Source organism: Anser cygnoides, chromosome 3, assembly GCF_040182565.1.
Source record: "Anser cygnoides isolate HZ-2024a breed goose chromosome 3, Taihu_goose_T2T_genome, whole genome shotgun sequence".
Classification (NCBI taxonomy): Eukaryota; Metazoa; Chordata; class Aves; order Anseriformes; family Anatidae; genus Anser; species Anser cygnoides.
This window is the reverse complement of record NC_089875.1, coordinates 73,486,270-73,509,677: the sequence shown is the minus strand read 5'-3', so window position 1 is coordinate 73,509,677 and position 23,408 is coordinate 73,486,270. Positions and strand designations below refer to the sequence as shown.

The 23,408-nt window shown below is 39.3% G+C and overlaps 1 protein-coding gene across 4 annotated transcripts in view; it reads left to right on the top strand.

Moving 5' to 3' along the window:
* LOC106032597 (uncharacterized) overlaps positions 1–23,408 on the top strand; it is an 89,807-nt gene that overhangs the window by 14,826 nt on the left and 51,573 nt on the right. For all 4 annotated transcript variants that reach the window (XR_010829773.1, XM_066993163.1, XM_066993165.1 and 1 more), the window contains exons 10-20: positions 103–204; positions 1,971–2,132; positions 5,153–5,262; positions 5,524–5,659; positions 5,764–5,967; positions 9,933–10,125; positions 12,994–13,121; positions 15,869–16,069; positions 17,043–17,164; positions 18,189–18,417; positions 21,454–21,656. Coding sequence is in view for 3 of the 4 variants with exons in the window: in XM_066993163.1 (XP_066849264.1) it covers positions 103–204; positions 1,971–2,132; positions 5,153–5,262; positions 5,524–5,659; positions 5,764–5,967; positions 9,933–10,125; positions 12,994–13,121; positions 15,869–16,069; positions 17,043–17,164; positions 18,189–18,417; positions 21,454–21,656 (1,790 nt within the window). In the remaining variant the exon portion in view is untranslated. The remainder of the gene's footprint in view (positions 1–102; positions 205–1,970; positions 2,133–5,152; positions 5,263–5,523; positions 5,660–5,763; positions 5,968–9,932; positions 10,126–12,993; positions 13,122–15,868; positions 16,070–17,042; positions 17,165–18,188; positions 18,418–21,453; positions 21,657–23,408) is intronic.

The following is a 23,408-nucleotide window of genomic DNA, read 5'->3' as shown; positions in this document are numbered from 1 at the left end:
GTAAAAGTGAACATATTGTACTTTCCTTACTAAATATTGCCTCTTATCCCAAAAACATGTAGTGATATTCATGAATTATGTGGTTATTTTTATGTCAACCAGATTAAGCCTAAAGTAGATCCCTGGCAGCAAAAGCTTTTGATAAAACTAAAACAATGGAGAAAAGTGGATAAGATGATGGACCTTCATTCAAAATTTGTAGAGGTAATATAACTTCTCATTTAAAGTTATTTTATTTATTGTACACTTCCAGGGAAATTGAATATCTAGAGAAAGGTTGCCTCAGGTTTGTGTATCATCTGTATGTGCCTAAATTCATTAAAGATGCATTACTAAGGTGCTATAGAGAGATTTCTTTTCCCCTCTTTCTCAGTTCAGTGGTTTCAAAATGCAGCTAGAACGCTTGCATAAATATTCAAAAGCTCTGAAGTTCACCTAAGTCAGGTCAAGTCAGCCCCAGAATTTGTGTCAAAAGTGTCAAAGGAATTGCTCAGAACAGCTTGTTTTTGTTTTCATTTTTCTTTTTTCATTTGACCAAGGTTCAGGCCTGTGGTCAAAAGACAAGGGAGATGCTCCTATAGTGAGGCATAAGTCTAAAACTTGGCAAGGCACAACACAGACTGCTTGTGACCTACGGAGAGGTAACTGAGCTTCACAGGCTCTCTTGATTCTGGTGATATATTGCCGTTTCTGGCCATTTTGGACATGTCCTGCAGGCTAGCCCAATTCCATCTATGCTGCCTGCCCTCCAGCACATTCGCAGATCAGGCCTGCTTTGCATCCACAGTGGGTTTTAGGGACCTGTAACACTTCACATCATTGTCTTGCAAATCACTTTCAACTGTAAAGAGTAATATTCATTTGTCCTAATTAAATCATGTTTACTGAATGTACCCTGTAAGGCTGAAGGGCTGACTTGTGTGTGCCCAATAAGCTGTGCTCCTTCACACCTGCTGCAAATGCATGGAGGGACTGCAGGGCTTACTGGAGTCTTACCACATTTTTCCTGTGACATTTTCATGTGTCTGGCATCCTCATCTGTAAAACTGGTGTAACAGGTGTTCTCTGCCTCTTAAAGGATGAGGAGAATTAATACACTTAAGATGGTGAGCTAGTACTATAGGACTGGGTCTGTATAAGTATCTCAGAATACAAAACCGATCTGGCAATCAGATGGTGAGATTACTGCCTCTCATTTCATTGCTTAGGCATGACTATGTTCTTCAAATTATATGTTTGAAACAAGTGATGAAAAAGTCCTGCAAGATCAGATATATTTTTCAAAAATTACCTTTTGTACCATGACAAGTTTTATTTACCGTGTTTTTGGCAGTACAAGATTAGGTATTTACTGTAGCTTTTTTCTTTAATTTAGGACTAAAATAAGCTTCCTTTTGTGACTCCTGTTTTCAGACCCTTTCACCATGCCAGATATTTCACAAAGAAACCATTCTTTCAGATCTTGCCACAGCGTATAATTTCTCTGGAAAGCTTGGGCAAAAGCAGTCATCACCACTAACAAAAGTAAAAAATGGCTTTTCAGCTCACTGAGACAATGAAGAAAAGCATCATTCTCCTTGCTTTTCCCATAGTGGCTTGCTCAGCAAATATTGTATTTTTGGTTTTGGTCAAGAAATATACATACCTCCTTAAAGATGAGGAGTAACAGCAAAAGAGAGAGGAATTACCCAAGAGTCCCACCCCTCCACAAATCTCAGTAAGAAAAAAAGTGCTTCTGTATCCTTTACTGTCTGGTGCATTCCTTCAGTATGCAATGACAGACAAGTCCATTTCTATATTTTCACCCCAGAGAGTGGGCAGCAGACAGCTTTCCCAAATAAAGGCGAAGCAGCAATGGGCAATGCTGTGCTCCCTCACTAGATGCTCTGAATTGACTGACTCGCTTTCTGGCATGCTGACTTGTTTGCCATATGAATCCTTCCTCTGTATTTGATGTGGTTTGTCTAAAGGTCTCGGACATGGAGAGGGTGATGGAGGGTCTCCAGAATCATGCAGCAGTGGTGCTCAAACCACATGCTTTGCAGTCAAGTTCTGCCACTTCTCATGCCTCAGGACAGCCGAGTTACGATCATATCTGGAAGGAAGTCTATGCCTTCACTGAGCATCACCAGGTACTTGGAAGAGGAAAGAATGAATAATAGTCAATGAACATGTCTAGCAAAAATTTGTCAGTTCCGATAGGGGGCTCTTCTAACTGATAAGTTTCCCTTTTTCAAAATTCAGTCTCCTTTTACTTGCTAGACAAGATCTGCCCAGCTGCAATGTATGGTTGCTTGTCCAAACTACATACGTGATGCCCTCTCTTCCCTGGAGCTCACTAGGGGCTGTGTAGCAGTTGCTGGAGGCCATCCAGCAGCTGAGCACCTGTGAATCTGATAGCAGATATCTGCTTTGTGTAGGGACCTGTTCTCACACCTGCAAGAGAACAAGTTCCTCTTTTCAAGGAGGAAGTGGAATTTGTGGGCATGGCCTTGAGGAGGTTCAGTAGCTGTAAGAAAAGAAGTTCTGAGAGATCTTCAGGTTTCGGGGAGGGGGAAGAAAAAAAGACAAATGGCCTAACTGACAGCATAGTGAATAAGAAGTAGGGTCTGCCTCTCTGGTATCTGGGAAATTTGTGGCATTTCTTATATGGCATACTCAAACTCTGTTACTTATTGTCTGAATCAGAAGGTATTCCTTTGATGGACTTTGATTACCTGTTTATCACCCTTCTGATTCAGAAGTCATTCACAGCTGCTGCTTTAACGAAAGTAAAAGCATTACATACAGAAGTTTTAAATATCAGAAGTTCCTGTATCTCCAGTCAAATGCTTCATTTGGCTCACTATACCAGTGCCAGGTTGCCTGCAACAGTGGGCCCTGGGCAAATTAAGAAAGGGCTGAATAATCTCCTTGCTCCACTGTTTGTTTATTTTAAGAGGAAAAGTCTTGGCTACTGGAGCTGGATGCAGCCCCAATGTCAAATAGAAGGTCCTGCACCCCTGCTTGTGGTCAGGATCAAGCAGGGCAGTGGGCGATATAGAAGCAGGGGAAAGGGAGCAGAGGCAGAAAGACATCACTTAGTCTCTCCTCATTCCCTCCTTCCTGCTGATGAATCTGCTCCAAGTCTGCTACCAACTCTGTGTATAAAAATAAACCCACATATTTTTGTGAGGAAAAGCTCCCCACATGCAAAAACATGCAATTCTTCTTACCTCAGGCTGACTTTAACCCAGGATACAGGAAATATTTGATTACTTAATGAAACTTCAGAAAAGAAATGAAAAAAAAAACACAAAACAAAACATTAGGCTGACTAATGCAAAATACATAATGATTAATTAAAAAAAGGAAAAAATAAATTTGCACTGTACCTCTCCTGACAAGTACACTGACTCCATGACTGGACTGGGAAAGAGTACTTTTGCAAGGGACATGACTGATCTCGGTAGCATTAGGTTAATTAAAAACCTAATTTTGAAATCAGCCTGGTCATGATGGTATAGCAAGGCGCTAAACTTAGGATATTCCACAAGAAAAGCACTATGTGGGTCCCAGTGTTTTTAAAAACAAAATTCAACTTTTACCCAAATATATGGCATCAGGCTTCTTAGTCTGTTCACTGGCATATTTAAAACAGCATTTTTTGTATCACTTTAAAGTGGAAATTTCAAGTGGACATGCTTCATCTCATGCTTAGTTCAAATAATTACACTGATATTTAATAGAGATGCAAAAATACTGCTGTTGATTCACAAAACTATTATAATTCTATTTAAGCTCACGTTACTTTAAATAATAGTGATTGAAGGACCTAGTATTTCTAAAATTTAAGAAATTAGACATTGGAATCAACAGGAACAGGATGAACGAGGATGGTCATAGTTGGGAGAAAGACAAGAACAGAAAAATCGGTTAACAGATAATCTATCATTGCAGGGATTATAAAAAAAAATGGAATCAGTGTTTGACAGTTTCTCATGATTTGTTTGCCTTGAAGGAATTTTTGGAGGTAACATACTCATGTCAATTTGCAAATTTATATAACAGTCAACCAAGTCTGGAGTTCATTTGTGTTGCTTGTACGTGTGCCTTTTTAAAAGTACCAATTTGTGAATTAATACTTGTGAATATTAATATGATTTTTGATAACCAGAAAAAAACAGTGCCAGAATCAATATTATAAAATCCTTAGCACACTGAAAAGTATTCCAACTTACGCCATCCAAGTTCAAATGAAGTAGTAAAATAAATTGGGATAGAGAAGTGGGTTAAGAGGACAAATTTTTCTTGTGAACTTGAGTATTTGCTGAAATTAAGTGGATGGCGCCTAGTAAATCACTGCCCATAATGTTCCACAATTAATAAATATTGTGTGACTCATAGCAATCTTCTCACTTACGCTGGTACTAATGCCAATTTAATTTCACTGATGTTGGTGGAGTAACTCCTGATTCATGTGAGAAAGCCTTGGAGTTGATAACAAGGCAAGTATACATACTTTCCTGTTTGCTGCCCTTCTGCTACTGTTCATACTGCATTGTTGAGTGTGCTGGAAAGGAGTGAGGGGGCAAAAAACAAACAACAAAGATTGTTTTTAATTTTACAGAATGTTAACTATGGTTTTTAGTATATGACTGTGGTGGAGATGTTTTGTACACATCACAGTAAAACTTTTCCACAGCCTCGTCTGATGTTACTTCTTTGTTGCCACACTATGACTTTGCCCCAACCTCAGCCTATTGTCTACTGGAGCCCAGAAATCATTTTTTACTGGAAGGGAAAAGACAGAAAGATTAGTAGGTCAAACATGTAACTAACCATAGTTGGGTTGAGGTTTTGATGAAACGGATTTTCTGAACTTTTTTGGAAGAGTTCCTTGATTTGACCCTTGCTGCTGTCTTGTCTTTAAAATAGGGATAGTTCTTTCATACAGCCCAGGGATTTTATAAGGATAAAACACTAAGGACTGGAAAGCAATCAAATATTGAGTACTTCTATGCCACCATAATTTCACAGCTGGATGGATTATGAATTTGTTCCTGTATGGCAGTTCCTTTCCTTTTTTAATAAATCTTATGCATAAAGCTGTTAAGTGATAAACATAAGCATACTTACCAAAGCAGTCTTTAACAGCGTGTGTTGTAACTAGGAACTAAGTACTGAGGATGATCACACAGCTGTGGCTCACGGTGAGGAGGATGTAGAAAACACCAGCTCCAGTAAGCCCCCAGGATCCTACAGAAAGAGGAGCGAAAGAGGGTAAAAATGTTCTTGTGTATATGTATGCATTTCATAAAACCTGAAGGAAGAAAAATGTCAGCCAATATTTCTCTGATGGAAGCAGTAGTGCCATCCTTCTCTTCTTCATTATTCCAAACTGTAGGTTTCCATGACAGTGAGTCCCAGAGGTAGTGGCATACTCTTAGACAACAGACATAGCAAAAGTCTTTACTTTAAAAATGTTTAGAAATCTCCTTGAGTAGGAAAAACATAATTACGTTTTTTTCTGTCTGGAAAAAGGTATAGTTATATGAGCACCTTGCAGCTGCTAGGATTGGAAGAAGGAACAACAATTGCCAACAAGGAGCATGTGGTGACAAGAGGAACCTACCTGTCCTTTCTTCTCCTACGTCACCTGAGGCTCCGAGAGCTAAAGGTAGGAAAAAAAAAAATCTGCATGGATCAAAGTTGCTGTATTGTTACAATGGGGGCTGTCATCCAACTGCAGACACAACTGTGTGTTGTTCTGGTTCATTTCAGCGAGTATGCCTGGGGATCCTGAACTATTTCAGGTCTGTGGAGAGAAGCCTGACCATCAGTACCTCAGGCCTCTCATTCAAGGCTGGTCATCTAATTCCCAGCGCAGAAGACACCTCCTGGGTCAATGCTGCCAAAGGAGGCACTGGTGTTTCTGGTGGTCTGCGCTCTCAACCCTATATTCACTACACGCCAGCTGACTACAAGGTGAGTAGTCAGCCCAGCCTTAAGCCTAGCGGACCTAGCCCTAAGTAGACCTTAAGGCTGGCAGACCTAGCCGTAAGTCTTCCAAAGCATGTGCGTCAGCTGAAGTGTCTAATCTCACCTTCTGCTTCCATGCAAACTGTGTTGTGATAAATTGCTGAGTCACCTGAGGGATTCAGTGTAACTTGTTCCTCAAAACCATGTGTCTTGCATTTATGGACTTCGTACCTCTATCTGCCTGCAGTCTGTAACAAACCTATGAGAAACTTCAGGCATGCAGTACTACGGTGTCAGTAATGCTGGCCAGATAACCATTAACTTAGACTGGTGCTGCTGGCTTGCTTAAAGTAAGACCTTTATAAAGTGGGATTTTTACACAGAGTAGATGTTCCTGAGAAATCGGAGGCATTTTGTGATCTAAGGAAATGATTTATTTAGATGTAGGTACAGTTTAGGGTTTATTGTTTTAAACGTCAGATGAGAGTATGTGGTTGAACTGCTAAAATTAATACACTGACCTTCACAGACTGGAAAAAATAATTTCAATTAAATTCCTAAGCTTTATCAAGTTATCAAGCTTTGGTTTCCCCACGTTTTTTGTAAAATATACCAAACAGAATGAATATATCATGCTGATATTAGTGGTTTGATGTGATAAAATGTGTTGTCTTTTGAGCTGTAAAATTTCTTTTCATCTCTGCTACCTAACACTCAGCTCAAAATTCTCATAAAAATCCTAAAGAAGCACTGCAGCACTTTACTTCTTCAGCACTTTGCTGTAGACTTGTTTGCTTGTTTTTGCTTTAGAAATGCATAGAAACAAACACATTGCTACTTCGTGGAGGAATTATGGCTATAACTAAAAAGGAAGTAGGTTTCCTGCCCACGTTTTTTCTTACATTAAGCCTTAAAAAAACAAACAAAAAACAATCCCACCCTGCCCCCAAAAAACCTTCCTGTCTCTAAACATGATAGAAGTCTAAACCTCTTTAGAAATAAAATGTTTGGGGAGGAGATGAAGTTACTGATACTTTTAAAGTATCTTTAGTTTTATTTCTAATATGGACACTTTTATCCTTTAAACATCTTTAAAAACCCAACCACTTAACTTCCTAAATGGAAAGGTACTTGCAACTAGAAAATTGTGGTTTTCCATTTAATCAATATTGGATGGGCTGGCCCAGCATCTTCAAATTTTCAGGTCAGAAAAAGTAATTAAAAAATTATTCTTTCCAGTGGAGAACTCGGTTTTCCTGGAAGCAGGCATTGTGACAAACTGTTCTTCTGATTCTGGAAGAACTGTGCATAATCCATCTTTATTTTCATTCCCTTTTTCCTGTTGCAAAGTGGGAGAAATGATGCAAAGATCAATCCTGACCTTCTATCTAAGCACTCACTGTTCTGGTGATTATCTGTGAGATACTTCAAAGAGCCCCTAGCAGTGAGGGAGGCGTCGTTTCACCATGGCCTCTCTTTCCCCTAGAGTAATACATAGATATGGATATATATGCTTGAACTTCAACTAGAGCCTAGATAAATATTTACTAATCCTATTACAGTTTAATTGGCAATGAATTTAAAAGCATGGACAACAGTATTTCCTTAACAACAGTTTCTAATGTAATTTTCTTTTTTTTTCATTTTAATATACTGCACAGACTGTCTCCCAAGAACTGAAACAATAATAGAGCCATTTTCCTGGCAAACTAATTGAGACCTATCTGACATACTCTCTGATGCATGCTATAAAACCAGGACCGTATGGCACTGTTTTTTAAATACTTTCAACATCTAATTTATGTCCAAAATTGTGTTATGGATCCTTTCAAATTGTAATCTGAGCCATTATGATGGCTCAGCACAAAATACGTTTGAAACTGAGAGTCTGAAGCAGTTTTGCACCCTCAATAGCAGACTGCTTTGGATGGAGGTCATCAGCAATGCTAGTTTCAATGACAGAAGGCCCTGCAAACAATGCATTACATTAAAATAAAACTCATTCTGTCCCCTGCTGAGATTCAACTTGGAAGAAAATAGATAAAATATATGTAGGAGCATGAGTGTTATTTTATAACCCAAAAGGGATTTGCTAAGCCTCAGTAAACCTGAGCAGAGTTACAGGAGGAAAATCAAAACCTGCAGGCAAAAAATCTCACATAAATATCCAGTTGCTTGATTTGTTTCTATACACATACAGCTGGGTATTAATGTTTTTATGGAATAAGATGTCTTTAAAAAGGCATGGTAGTCTTTGAATATGTCTCTCACAACAAACACTGCAGGGAGAAAATCTTTTTTTTTTTTTTGGTTTTGTTTTGTGAGAACTCCCCAGTTTTGTAGTCACATGCCCCTTCTGCAGAATGCAGTTGTCATTAATCAAGATTTTTTGTAATGGTACAGAGCAGGAATCACTGAAAAAATTCAAGAGGTTGAAAGGTTAGCCATTTCAATGAGTGTTCTCCATGAGGATATTTGAAAACCCCTCTGCCTTCTATGGGGAAGTTGGACCAGTACTTGCTCAGTTATCCACCTAAACCAAGTAAAATTTAATTCTTCTGCAAAGGGCTTTGACTTAACCTTTAACAAATTCTTCAGCCTGTCACTAAGAGTGGTGAAACAAATAGTCCATTTGGAAGAACAAGGAAAGAACAGAGAGTGCAGAACACTGTATCAAAAAAAGGAAAGGAATCTCTGACCAGGCTGATCCAAGATTATGTTCAAATTACGTGTATGTTTTGCAGGGCTCCCTCATTACCTTTATGGTAAAGAGTGAATTCTGATTCAACGTAGATCTATGAAGCTGGCAAGCTGTACTTCCCAGCACAATTACTTTTGACTGGCTAAGTTTGCCATGACTAAAGCAAATACCTTTTCCTTTTCTCTGTCCTTTGTTAAAATGGAATTTTAACACATCCAGGTGATAGCAGATAGTTTGGGTAGCATTGCGGATTTTGTAAAGGCAAATGTTAGCAAAGCCAATGAAAGGAGGAAGTGCCAATATATTGTGCACCATTGTTTGGCACTAAAATGAGGACAAAGGTGCGTTACAAACAAGGAAATAAAGACAAACAGTGGAAAACCAGGAGCTTATATTTATTTGCTGTCTTCTTAAAAGAACCATTTTAAAGGTTTCTATTGCTATACCCATATACTGTTTATTTACACAAGGAGATTAATTTCTGTAATTATACACTTAAAGATAGATGTGCGTAATTGCCTTTGTGGCACTCTTAGTGAAGAGACAGAATATTCTGAAACCTAATGTGCCACTTCTACTGACTGTGGAACTGAATTCTTGCCTGGGGCGTTACCAAGTTAGTAGTGACTCACTGCACACAGAGATGACTGTCTTTTAAAAACACTGATGTTTTTTAGGAAAGTGTTAAGCTTTTCAGCTCACTTAACAACTCACTCTTAAACTATTCTGTTGAACAACTTCTGACCTTAGAGCAATTTGGGACATCAGTCAATGGCCATTCCTTTTAATTAGTGCTAAAGTCTTTTCGTGTTTGAGCTTATCTCCAAATCTTGCCAGTGTTATTACCCAAGAAGGCTTTACAAAATGTGTTGACTTCATATTTGAACGGCAGAATTTAAGACTTCTTTTGCCAAATTTGAGCTAAATTATACAAAAGAGAAGAAGTTGTACCCCAGGTCAAGAGCTTATCTTCCAGTTTTGATGCCTCCTTGGTGCTTTTTGTGGATTTACATGCCTGACGGAAAAACTAGACACAATAGAAATTTCATACAGTTTGTGTTACACCATTATAGTATGAATGAAATCACGGTGTAGGTGTTACCAGGAAAAAAATATTTCAGCAATATTTTATTTTATTGTTCTTTGTTAATGACAAAATACCATGTTACTAGGCCTGGTCCACTGTTAGATATGCAGATTATACAGAAGTGCAATCCTTGTAGAACTGACTGCTTGTATCTCTGTGTCTCTGGGTATTTTTCACACATAGGTGCATAGCGCTCAGTTCATGGAGTTTGCAGAGGTGGAAAACCATGATGACTTTCACACTCGTGAAGATGGGTATATTCACACACAGGACCAGAGAGGGGCTTACATCATATATGACGTGGCTTTAGAGGATCTGAAGGAGCTTGAGAACCAGATGCTGCTTGTGGCCAGTCAGTACATTGAGAAAGATAAAAGTAAGATATCACAAGTGTTTTGGACCTGTAGCTAATTTGGTTTGCTGTTTTTAAGGTAGACTGATCCTATGACTTCTCGAATATCTACAGGACCAAGTTCTGACTGGACGTTTGGGACCTTTCTTTATATTCCTTGTTAGTTAAGTGATGAATGTTGTATAAAGATCTGAGACATGGAATTGCATGTCACATATTGTTGATGTCAAAGTTGTGCACTTATTCAGGGTAATAGACATCAAAGTCATCCTGGAGGGGAAAATAACACAGAAGGGACATTTACTGATGTATTTAAGTAATATAACAAGCAAGCACATCTTCAAGGCATAGAGAAAGTCAGCAAAGAAAAATGTTAATTGTTTCTGAATGTCTTCTAATTAATGTATTGGATTGCTTTTCTGCAAAACTAAATTTACCTCCAACCACTTTTGAACTTTTCTCAGTTCATAAAACTGGATTACAGATTTCTAAAATGAGTGGCCATATTTCTAGAATAGTGAGGGGGAAGAAGCTAGAAAATGGTGGGGGGGGGAGGGCCATTAGAAAACAGTAAATAAATGGCACGTACATGTATAATATTCAGAGAATTGCAGAAAATACTACTGAATCACTGGAATAACTTTCTATATGGATATGGACAATATTTTTGGAGTTTTAGTGTGATTCCCCAAAACTGAATGTGTGGGCATACAATGCAGGCCATAGCCAAAGAATAAGATGACCAAAACCCTTATTTGTACAAACATGTGAATGCCTAACTGCCTGCTAGGACCTTCTTTGGAGTCCCTGAAGGTCCTCACTGTGGGCCTTCTTCTGGAGCACTTTTTTGTATGAGGGAGTTGGGACTGTTTGTCCTGGAGAAGGTTCAGGAAGGATCTCATCAAGTGTATAAAAAAAAAAAGATAAGGAATGAAGAAGAGAGAGCAAGACTCTTCCCAGCGGTGCCCGGTGACAGAACAAGAGGCAATGGGCACAAATTAAAACATATGAAATTCCATCTGAACACAAGAAAATGCTTTTTTAATGTGAAGGTGGTCAAACACTACTATAGTTGCCAAGATGGGTTGTGAAATCTGTGGTGATATTCAAAACCCATCTGGACGCTGTCCCGGGTAACCTGCTCTACCTGACCTTGCTTGGGGCAGGGTGTGGGCTAGATGATCCCAAGAGATCACTTCCAACCTCAACTATTCTGTGATTCTGTCATTACAGGAGACAGACTACCGAACGAGGCAGGGTACTCTGGTAGTCTGATATAGCAGTTCCTATGGTTTTAGGTCACTTTGTTATCCTCTAGTAATGTACAGCCTGTCCTAACTTCTTAGGAAGCTAGGACCTCTTGTCACGGTCTCTTTCCTTCTTGTTATGGTCTTTTTCTGTGGGTGAACAAAGAAAGTACATGCTGAAGAAGCAGGGAACTCAACTGCCATGGACACTAATGCTTGTAATGCTGACTTCTTCAATAACCATGCACTTCAAATGACTCTCTTGCAACTTTTGAAAGATAAGACTCTTAAAAGTCTGGAACTGAAGGGTAGCTGATGAAACCTCTTCTATTCACCCCAAGACTAAATTTTAATTCTGTAAAACTCTAACCATTTCAGATTTGCTTTGCTTGATTTATCATCTTTTTGGTCAAAATTAGGTATGATTTAGATTCTATAAAAAACAAGAAACCAAAATCATTTTTCCTTCAGGATTTCTAATGGGGTGCTAATGAAGAAATATTTGTAGCGATCTTTTTACTTCCTTCACAGTAATCTTTAAATTACGAAGACTGACTTTTCTAATAGCAAACCATCTGAAAAGAAAACTCTCCTCTGGGTCTGCACTCTTCACAGGCATTGTGGCTCAACCCTATCAGGCACTTTGGCCCAACACGTCCTCTCACTGCCCCCAGGGGAGAGAATTGGAGAGGTAAAAGTGCCAGACCTCATGGGTTGAGACCAAGACAGCTCGTTAGGCCACACACAAGCGCAGCAGAACAAGGAATCCATTCGCTGCTTCCCATCGGCAGGCAGGGGTTCAGCTACCTCCAGGAGAGCAGGGCTCACCCTGCGACACGGCTCCTTGGGAAGACAAACGCCATCACCCCAACGTCCCCCCTGCCTCCTCCTTTCCCCCAGGTGCTATTGCTGAGCACGGCACCACAGGGTGTGGGACATCCCTTTGGGCAGCCTGGGCCAGCTGTCCTGGCTGTGTCCCCTCCCAGCTCCTGGGGCACCCCCAGCGTCCTCGCTGGCCGGGCAGCACCAGGAACAGGAGAGGCCTTGGCTCTGTGCGAGCACCGCTCTGCAGTGACTGAAACATCCCTCTGGTATCACCCCTATTTTTGTCACAAATCCAAAGCACAGCATCACATGAGCCTCTACAAAGAAAATTAACTCTGTCCCAGCCCAAACCATGGCACCTGGTATATCTCTTTGTAAAATTTCTTTGATCAGTCTGTGCTGGTTTTCTTTGATTTGAGAGTGAAGGGGAGGAGAAGATTATCCCAACATGATTTGATGCTGTGAAGAATTATGTATCTCTTTTCTTTCCTCCAATAGTTTATTGTGCTTTCTCTGGCTTTGTTTCTTGATGTGGGTCTCTTTGAACTCCAGCCCTTGCCTTTACTTTGTTAAAATATGATAGATGAGATGTGTTAAACCAAATGCCTGGTCCACTTGTTATTTGCCTCACAGAATACTCTGGAACCCTCCAAAGCCAATGGGACTTGAAATCTTTTCCTGGCCTTGGGTTCCCTGGCAAGCAAAAACCACAATCCCCGACAGTAAATAAAAATAATTACCACAAGCCCTGGGACTTTAGGCATATGGAAACCCTTCTGATACTGGCATCTGCTTGTTTTCTACTTATGTTTTTTCTTAGGCAATGTAACTTGTGGGAAGTATGGTGGCAGCAAAATCCTTGGCTGGGCACATGCCTCTGTGGATCGGTTCGCTGTGTTGCTTGACCTTTGGACCTGTGAAACTGCTCTCTTGGAAAAAAAATGCCAGGTACAGAAGCTTTGCTTGGTTTGAAAATAGTGACTTGCAATCAGTCAACTTCAGGTTGTTTAAGGTTCCCTTTCAGCAGCATTTCTCATTGCAAATGCACGTGGGTGCTAGAGCTGGTGACCATGGGTGGTGGTACAGGTTCCAGATGCATCGGGATCTTGCTGTTAGCTGGGCTGAGCCCAGGAGGTTGGAGCTACTGGGTGCTGTAAGTTGTGTCCAAAGGACTCCATTTAGTGGCTTTGCAACACTGGGGCAGAACTGCTCTTGTCAGGCAGCTGCTGTGCTGGGGGCTGGGAGCACTTCTGCAAGGCCCTAGTGATACCACCCAACGGTGTAAGGGATGATTGGGAAGGACAAGGCGATCTCCAGAGCAAAACTGCAGAATATTCTGGGAGAACCAGGTCAAGCTCTGCGGAGCCTGGGCCACCAGGGAGTCTGAGATGCCATTTTTTTCTGTGATCCTGGCTGTCCCTGCTGCCTGGGGCTGGTGCAGAGAATTTTTTGTCTGTCATTGGAACTGTAATCATCATAGCTTTGTGAAGCCTAGGTAGAAGAGACTCAGTCTGCAGTTGGCTAGGATCATCGTTTGGGTTGCCCTTTGTCAGAGGGAACCAGAGAGGTATTTTGCTTGTTACACCATAAAAATAATCCTTTTATCCGTACAAACTGTATATATGATTGTGTATATTACAAATTTGTTTCTTTTTTGTTAATTAATCTACTTGAGCACATAATGACATTTATTATGGTATAACAATTTTTTTTAAAAACGGTAGATATGCATATTAAGTGGATTGTAGCTTTGCCATTCACTAGGGGTGCTGCATATTCTGCTTGCTTTCTCCTTCCACTCTCCGAATCTAGTCACACGTCTATATTTTGCCATGGGACGTGAATGCATGTAGTGTTTCTGCCCAAAGACTTCAGTCTTGAGATGAAGATTTGACAAGTTCAGAGTGACAGCCCCAGAGAAGCTTGGAAATATATTTCTATGTATGGGACTCACCAGACCCCAGGACAATACAGTGAGTGTCAGGAAGTGTGAAAGAGCAGATAGCCCACTTCAGAAGCAGGGAGAAATGGCACTAGTTAAGGTCACCTTCACACACTTGAAATGTTTTATTCTCAGCCCTGGAGTAGTGCAGGGCAGTTCTCAAAATAGGAATGCCAGGGGGTGTTAGGGAATCTCCTGTGTACCATTGAAGTAGCTTTAAATAGAAAACCTTTTAAACTGAAATAGTTGTTTGTAGTTTAGGAACTCTTCTAAGGTCCCTCTTCCATTTTCATAGAGGGGCTTCATGTGACAACTATATAAAATACTACCTAATTGCCTACTTCACTAAGTTTCTGCTCTTGTCCCAGTAGACCTCACTTTCCATTGCTGTATGAAGTTACCTCAACAAATATACCTTTTATTTTTATCACAGGCCTTCTGTATAAAGAAATTTGCTTTCTTTTTCTGAAAAAAAAATAACAACCACCCACAAAACCTCCCAGTAGAGAAGAATAAAACTCCTACACCAACAATGCACTAATACTTTTTCAACAACATCAAAGAGCATATTCTGAAACTACTCTTACAATCCAACTCTCTAGGCAGGATTAGATGTACAGATGTGCTGTTCCTGGAGGTCTTTTGCTTTTAGCTCAAATGAAATAGAAATGCATCTCCCTAGCTTTGTTCCCAGCTGGAACAGAATTCTTTCTGAGAGAAAACAATAGCCCTTTGTTCAGCAGCTGAGACAGCTTGCCTTAGCCAATATAAAACTTGTCTGTGGCCTATTGCTCAAGCACTGTATTAGCTTTGTGCAGAGCAGTTCAGGTCAGACAGGTCTAAACCAGAGAACTTGACTGTTTCCATTGAAATCTCCATTCTTAGCTACTGAGTTACCTCTGAGATGTTTTGCATCTTCCTCTTCCACAGTCTTCTGGTCTCAGCATGGAAAGTAGCATGCGTGAGTTTCTACTTCTGTGTCAATGCAAAACAGCCTACTGTAGCTCTTTTTATATTGATATAACCAATTTGTCCAGAAGCAACAGCACCACCAGTTCATATTTTTAATCTCATAATTGCCACTGGCCAAAAAGTTGGCACATTTCTTTTTCTGTCCTAGGCTGTGGGAATTTGTAATTATTATTATTTTATTTAAATTAAACTTTACAGCTGTTCTTGGTAGAGGAGCCTGAAGAGGGCATGTGTCTTTGTACGTCTTTAGTCACATCTATAATTAATTTGGAGTTTCTCCAAAAAATGCCAAGTAACTGTGACAGTCATTGCCCTGTGAGATAACAGAGTCTTACATGAATCTGCTGGTTTCAGGTCAGGGGAAAATGGAGTTTTTCAAAGACGTGAAACCAGTATGTGTGCTGGACAAAGAAAAAAAAAAAAGAGAGTGGATTAAATCTGGAAAGAAGTAGGTGTTTTTTGAGTAGTAAGTACGTTGTCTTGCTACTTTTCAAGGGGAAAAATGTGTATAATAAAAATCTTCATGCTACAGTATGCTTCAGCATGTTAACTGCGCAAGGTGTGGAAGAAATTTCTCCTGTGGGGAGGTTATTCTGTTCTCTGTTCCTGATCCTTCTGATGAAGCACCCAGTAATATCCTGTGCCAAAAACAAGATGCCATGGCAGGTCACTGTTGGTTTGATACAGGTGGCAACCTCCATATGCAGAAATCTCTTGCCAAAAAAGAATGAATATTTGGGTGAATAAACAATTCTAAATGTGCTTCTGAATATCTCTTCAGCTTTTAGATGTTTACTTTGAAGCTTACCAACATGCTTTGGACCCAGAGGAAAGATTTGCTTTGGCCCAAGCAATAACTGACATCATGCATAAACATCCGCGGTTTGATCTCAAGCTTGAATATTTTGTGAACACCTACAAAGATGAATGCATCTGTTTACAACTTCATCACCAGCTGCTGAGGGACATAGTAAACCAACAAGTAGGTTGAATTTACAGCATATCCATCCTGAGCAAGCAGGAGGTGAAATCCAGAATGGGAAGCTTTGATTGTAGTTTGCATTGGTTTACAGCGTTAAGTTAGGTTGGTAATAGTTTAACAGTGAAGTCTATGGATGCTTTGTAAATGGAAGGCCTAAAACTCAAAAGTAAAATGCTATTATTTCATCAATATCAGAAAGAGTGTTGGAAAGATTGCAGAGCTTCATAAAGCACATTAAAGCCACATCTGATATTAGTTGAGACAGTTAGAAATAGGAGTTGAGAGGTGCGGAAGCTTAAAAAAAAATATATATACAGTGGATAAGGATGTAGTCCTGTTTAAAGTCTCTTCTCTCACCCTAGTAAGGACATATAAACAAAGTTTGTACTTTAAAGTGTAAAAAGCGGTATATTTCAGATAGGTGTGAATTCCCGCACTAATAATTAAAGCGCAACATTTTAAAGCCTCAAATTTTTATTCTGGTTTAAAATCGGCCTCAGCCTTCCTGTGTATCTTGGTACAAAGTATTTATTTTCTCTGAATGTTGATTTCATAGGCTGCAAGTTCAGAAGTTTAATTAGTTATCCTTTGTAACACAACTTTTAGTCTACAGCTGGAAGTTTTGATATTGGTACAAGAAGCTACTGTTATGCCTTTGTTGCCACGAATACTAACATATTGTTAGCAGTAAAAATGGAGCATTGCCAGCATCATTGGAGCTCAAATGTTCTGAAGGAATATAAAAGATTTCAAAATAACTTTAGCAGAAATAATTCAGCTGGAGTGGGTACATATATAAATGACTCAAAATTATATATAGTAATAATATAATCTATCTATATACAACACATTTATTATATAATAATAATTTAAACAGATCGTGCTTAAATAATGTGTTGTTTTTATCCTGATTTCTATCTATGTTTTTGTATTTTCTTGGCTAATGTCACTTACGTTTGTTGCTGATTTTCAGATAGATGTTCAGAGGGACTATGTCCACAAGATTTGGCAGAAAGGTCAAAAAGGTGGCATCAGTGAATTTGGACTTCCTTATAATGTGATTGCTAAGCAACTTATCTCTCTTAACACTGGCCAGTGAGTAACTTTACAATCTTATTTTTCTGTAGAGTAGCACTGTTCTAGTTTCTGTGACTGATGGTAAAAATCTGGGATCCAGCACCTGAAAAGCAAGACTATTTGAAAAAATGGCAGTCTTAAGATAAATCAGGCAGTAGAGAAATGTCTCATGTTATTTAGTCTCATGCTATTTAGTATACCTTCGGATGTGCCAGAAAAGCATTCAAAGGAGAAGAGTGATTTGTCCCACACCACCTTTGCTCTGCTCTAACTTGACAGTGAATTTGATTAATTCATCTTGATATTAATATTCCTATGGGGACAGAATATTAAACAGTAACCATGAAAGTGGGTACTTTAACATTAGCCTAGCTTTAGACTCATTGCATTGGTACTCAGATGTGGCTTTTCAGCTTTCACTGCCCTTTGGCCACAGTCTGTTATCCTTTGTAGCCCAACCATCTGGTTGGATAGGTATGTACTGTATTTTCACACCTGAAAATTACATATTACTAACAGCATAAATCTGCACCATGTTTCCCACCCTGCAGCTGCACAACATTGTGGGTTATGTGAAGAACTTCCTTAGCATCTAATACATACCTAGAAGCCAAGAGCTCCTTGCCTCTGGCCCCTTCTGGTTTAATTCCTCTGTGTGAAACCCCTTGCCCTTTCTCTTCCCACTGCACACATTTTGATTTTGTGTCGGTTATTTGAGAGCTTATTTTCACGTGCAGACACTTCTAATGGGTGGGCATAATGGGCATGAAAATGTGGTTAATAAAGCAGGTTTGCTAACAAAAGATAATTTTAAACATTTTGTTTTCATTAGCAATCGAGACTTATTTAGATGTATTCCAATGTAATTATGTTTATTAAGGCTTCAGTTCTATTTTAAGATTTGACGATTGATTTCTTATGTACATCTAAAGCCATTGCAATTTATTCTTGCAAATTAAGCAATTTCAAGGTTTCCTTATGTATGCAACTTATAAGAGCCGTACTTGAGAGCTATTTATTCTTTGTTTTTGTTGTTTTTAAGTCCTACTTTGAAGAACATTTATTTGCTGGAGTTTCACCCTTCTCTCGGTCTGGTGTCCTTGATCCCCAAAGTTCTTGAGTATATCTACCAGGAATTCTACAGCATGTGTAGACCCAAAACAGCCAGTAAAGTGATTAATTTAGAAAAACAGCTGCTTCAGCTAGTACTTGATGAATGGCTGACTATGGAAAAACCACAATCTTTTTACAGCTCTCAGATTCAAGAAGATGTAAGTTCCACTTTTGCTTGTGTTAGTAATGACTGTTTACAGCCAAATGCCCAGGACTGTGATCTTGCTTAGTTCAATTATGCTTGTTGGTTAAGTTATGTTTGTTGTTTAGTTTTAGTAATAATAATAATTTATAATTTATAATAATATTTTTTAATATCAGTTCAATTACTTTCCCAAGCTTGGTGAAGATCCATTCCATCCACCTTAAAAATAAAATTATTTTTTTTTCTGTAAATGAACACATAAATGTTGAATTCTTGATCTCACACCAATACAAAATTGGAACAATCAGCTGAGGAACAAGCAGAACACCACAGTTTAAACCAATATGAGATCACAGTAAGTCTCAATTTTGTATGTGTTTGTCTACAGTCTTACAACAACAACAACAAAAAAGACTGGACATTAAAGCAAATATTGTTATAGTTGAAGCTGGTTATTACTATAATGTGCACAATTTCCTGGTGTAGGACTCTGAATTTGGTTGGTTATAATTTTGATAAATACTAATTATTTTGAATGAAATTATTGATGCTGGATGTCTCTATTGGGTTGATTTAAAAAGAATGTTATTTTTTAGCCAGTTTAATTGATGCTTGAGAGCCAGAAATGGAAAATAAATGGTTTTATCTCTTTTCTCTACATGTTCATAGTACAGCTATGCTTTGGAGCATTGTTAAAGTTTGGAAAGGCTCAATAGGTAGTGATATGCTATATTTTCATTGCTGCCAAGATTGGCCATCATAAACTAAAGGAATACATGCAATTGCACCATGTTTGGTAGGGAGGAAATATGTTCCTGTGTTCCCTGGTTTTTCTATAACATGAGGCAAATCAGGATTTTCCACTGTCACTGCAGTAACATCTCTGGACTAAGCCACCCATGTTTGATTTAGGTCTGAGCACTGAAAGTGGGCGTGAGGAGCTGTTAGCTTTCACTGTCATCCATGTTTCCTGCAGTGGAGGCAGTGGTGGGTAAGAAAACACAGAAACCATTGCAAGGCAAAAGGGCACAGCCACCTTAGATACTCTCCTCCCTGCCCTAGAGTGAATCCCCAAAATTACTTAGCCAGCATCCTTCTGATGCCAATAAAATCCACTGGCAGTGTTCCACTCTTCCTGCATGCTGCAGATGATAAATGATTCTTCGCTTTTTTTAATTTTAAACAAGTCAGTGGCAGAGATCTGTACATGGATCTTAGAGTTGCCACCCTGCTGTTGCCAAGGGAAAAAGGGAAATTTCTTTCCCATTCCTTTTCCTCCAAGAGAAGCTAAAAATGAGACAAATGCATGCCAGAAGGCAATGTTTAGAAGACACTAAGGCTGTTAAAGTCATGCATTTAAATTTTAGGAAATTTGCCTTTGCCAGTGCAGATTTAATTTGGTTTCCTTTTGCATAGATACGATGATGCAGTCTTTACATGATCACTTTCTTTTATGACTGTGTGCCATAATCAACATTTCTTACCTTCCTGGACTGCTCTATTTGTGACCCCAGACCTCATTCTTCCATGTTTTTCCAACCCTTCACTAATGAAGGTTTTCCAAGATCCAATTTTTATTCCCCATATGACTTCCTAAACATCCTTCAGCTTTGTAATAAACAAATTACCCAGGGGTGAGGTACAGATGCTGCCAGCCTGGGAACAGATACTTTTCCTACAAAGAAATATAGGAGAGGCCATATAAAAAGAAAAGTGAATTCTGGAACTACACAATCAAATGATCCCTAGGAAGCTGGGAGATGTTTCTCTTACCTCAAGCCAGGATCAGCTATACTTATGTTATTTCCATGAGATAAAGAAATGTCCTGTTCACAGGCACACCATATGATAGACATGGTCTATACTAGTGCCTCACCAGCATCACCATTAGCAAGTTCTCCTTAAAGTCTAGCACAGATTTGCTTTGCTGTGATCTAAGCTTATTTGCTCTTCTCTTGTCCTCTTTGGAAATAGGGACCATGCTATTCTCTTTGTAGCAATTCTGTGGGGGAGCACATGAAGATAGGCTGTTGTGTCACACCCATCCGTAGTCATAGAATTACAAAAGCACATTGTAAAGTGCTGGGAAAGAGGGACAAAATAAAGTTGCACAACTTCTGACCCTTAACTTTGGGGTGTTGTCTTTTCTATTTTTTTTTCAATGTAGCTGTGAAGGTTTTAGCAAGCAGCAGGTGTTGAAATCTAGACTTGGTTACTAATAACAGCGTGCTTGGGTTCAGACTTCCTCATGTTCTGTGATTCACTCATCACAAGCAGCAAAGCGTGAAGCCATTCAGTTATAACAGTGACCACGTCTGCCTGTGTGACATGAGCAGAGTGGCACAGTTGTACAAGCTGTGACAGATAGAGACGGAGAAAATTTTTTCCTACACACAGAGCCAGGAGCTGTTCCTGCTAACAATGCCACAGCACAACAGCTAACGGGCCATTAGCTTCTGTCCGACTCCATGTTACCTAGCTGCAGCTTTTTAGCATTTTCCTTTCCTGGGATGTCTGCTCTTTCGGGAGCTTCCACCATCCCAATAGAAGAGGGTTCTAGCTCTGCTGAGTTAGCTGACCTTATGAGTTTACTGTCCCTGTTTTGGAAATATCATACCTACAGTGGCACATGTGTTGGGATCTGCACATTCTTTATAGGAGGAATAGCCTAGTAATGTGAATCCAGTTACAGAGCCCCTTCTCTAGAAGGATATATACATCTGAAAGCCTTCAGAATTCTGATAATAACAATAGTGATAATAAAAGGCAAATATCTCGTGTTCCAGGAAATGGACTTAATATTAAGTCCTTTGTGTAAACTCAGGATTATAGATTCAGTGTCTCTACCTTGAAAGCAAGTGGAAAAAACTCCAGTATATTTCTAGAGGTCATGAAAGGTCAGGGTGGACCTAGTCATGACCTTGCATGTGTTGCAAGTCAGAAGCAACTTCAGTCATGAAGAAAAACAAAAAGGAGATCAGTTCCCTAAAGTATTTAAAAAACTTTGTCATCTGTAGATAAATGATGGCTGTTTTTCCTTTCCTTGCAGTTGTTTGCAGATGTGCTGATAGAGGACCCCATGCTGGTGCAAGAGATAGCTTTTTCACTATTAGGGATGGGAGCAGATGAAGAAAGAATGGAAGGCAGAGGAAGACAGTTCTTGATGCTGGATTCCTTCTCCACGCTCCTGGAGCTTGTCACGCTCCGCCATCGCTTGGTAGAAGTGGCAACAGAGAGTGCACAGTTAGCCAGGTTAGTGGATTAGTAGTGCCTGTTTATCTATGATGACCTAAGAGAGATGTGGTTTGTAGGAAACAGTAACTTTTGAATTGGCCAGCTACTATAGCTGGAAAAAATCAGAGAGAGAGGGGGCACTTCCGTTTGTGTTGTGGGAGATACATTTATTTGTCATGTGGAAATGTGGTGTGGGGATTACAGAGGTTTGCTATATTCTAAAGTTGAGAAACAGATCAGAGGCCGTTTTTGAGGCTGCTCATCAAAGCTTAACAGAACAGGCCCTTTGCCCGGTGAAAATGGAAATCCTGTGATCCTACTGAAATTTTGTCAAAAGGAGAAGAAGGAGGAATTCACTGATCGAATGAATGTGAAGAGGCAGATGATTATTTTAACTGCCTTCTTATGAAAAAATATTGCAATATAACAAAAGGCACACAAGAAGCAGAAGCTTTTTTCACTACCAGAAAGAGAAAAGCATAAAAATTGTCCTGGATGTACTGAGCCTTGTGAACACAGTAAAATAATCTACACAAAGGAAGGCAGTGTCCTGCATTTAGGAAATTATCACAAGCTGGAGATGACGACGATTTGTACAGGAAGACACAGAAGATAAGGACTGAGCTAATGGGGAGACCACAAAGGATAGTATTGACCTAGTGACTTGGGGAGGCATGTTGTTGCTGAAGTTCAACTTGCTCAACTCCATATTACCTGATGTTTTTATTAATGAGCTCAGTAGAAAGCATAAGAGTGTGTTATTAAAATTAGGGCATTGTAGTGCTGGAAGATAAAAATGATATGGAAAATAAATGGAATATCTTACAGGAAGAACTTGTGGTTCTAAGGACTGGGGTAGTAGGAATGAGATAAACATTAACAACACAAAGCTTAAGGTTATGTGTAATATTAGGAAAGAAAGCTCTCGTGAGCTTTGAGCTTATTATTTGGAAGCAGCGGAGGAGGAGGAAGAACTGTATGTCTGGCCGTTGGATGACTGTAAACTACCAACATTTTGCAACCATGGCAGGGGAGGAAGTCATGGTATCTTACTGTGAATCAGGCAATGAGTTTTGTTTCCCATAGAGATAGGGAGAATTGATGCTTTGTACGTGATTCTGGTGAGGTCTCACCTGGATTATTAAGTATAGCTTGGAGATTTGTGTTCAGGAAAGATAAATTCAGATTCAAAGGGGAGCAAAGATGATCGAATAGGATGATGAGGGGAAATACAGAATGCATTTTACAGAAGCAAATGAAAGATCTTGGCTTGTTTGTCCTAGCAAAAATGAAGGCTGAGAGAAGATGTGATTGTTCCCTATAAATACATCAGGAAGATAAGCACTGGGAATGGAGAGCAGTTATTTAAGCTAACGGCCAATTTTGGCAGCAGAACAAATGGATCTAATCACTGTGAATAAATTTAAGCTGGAAATTAAATGGAGATTTTTAAGAATCGGACAACAAAGTTCTGTAACAAAAAGAGTGGAGGGTAGAAAACTAACACAGTTTTAAAATGTGGCTTGATTCTTTCATGAAAAGGATTTGGGGGACGTGATTGCTTGCAATAGCAAAGTTGTGTGTATTAGATAGATGACACTCCAGTTATGTTTTCTCCTTGTCTCAACTCTTTTTCAAGCTTTCTTCTGGAAAATTTATGCTCCATATCAAAAAGTCAGAAGCGTTTGTTTTCAGCAGCAGAAAACCTACACATATCTTTAAGATATGTGAACCATGACCATGCAAACTTAGTTTGATGGAAAACCTAAT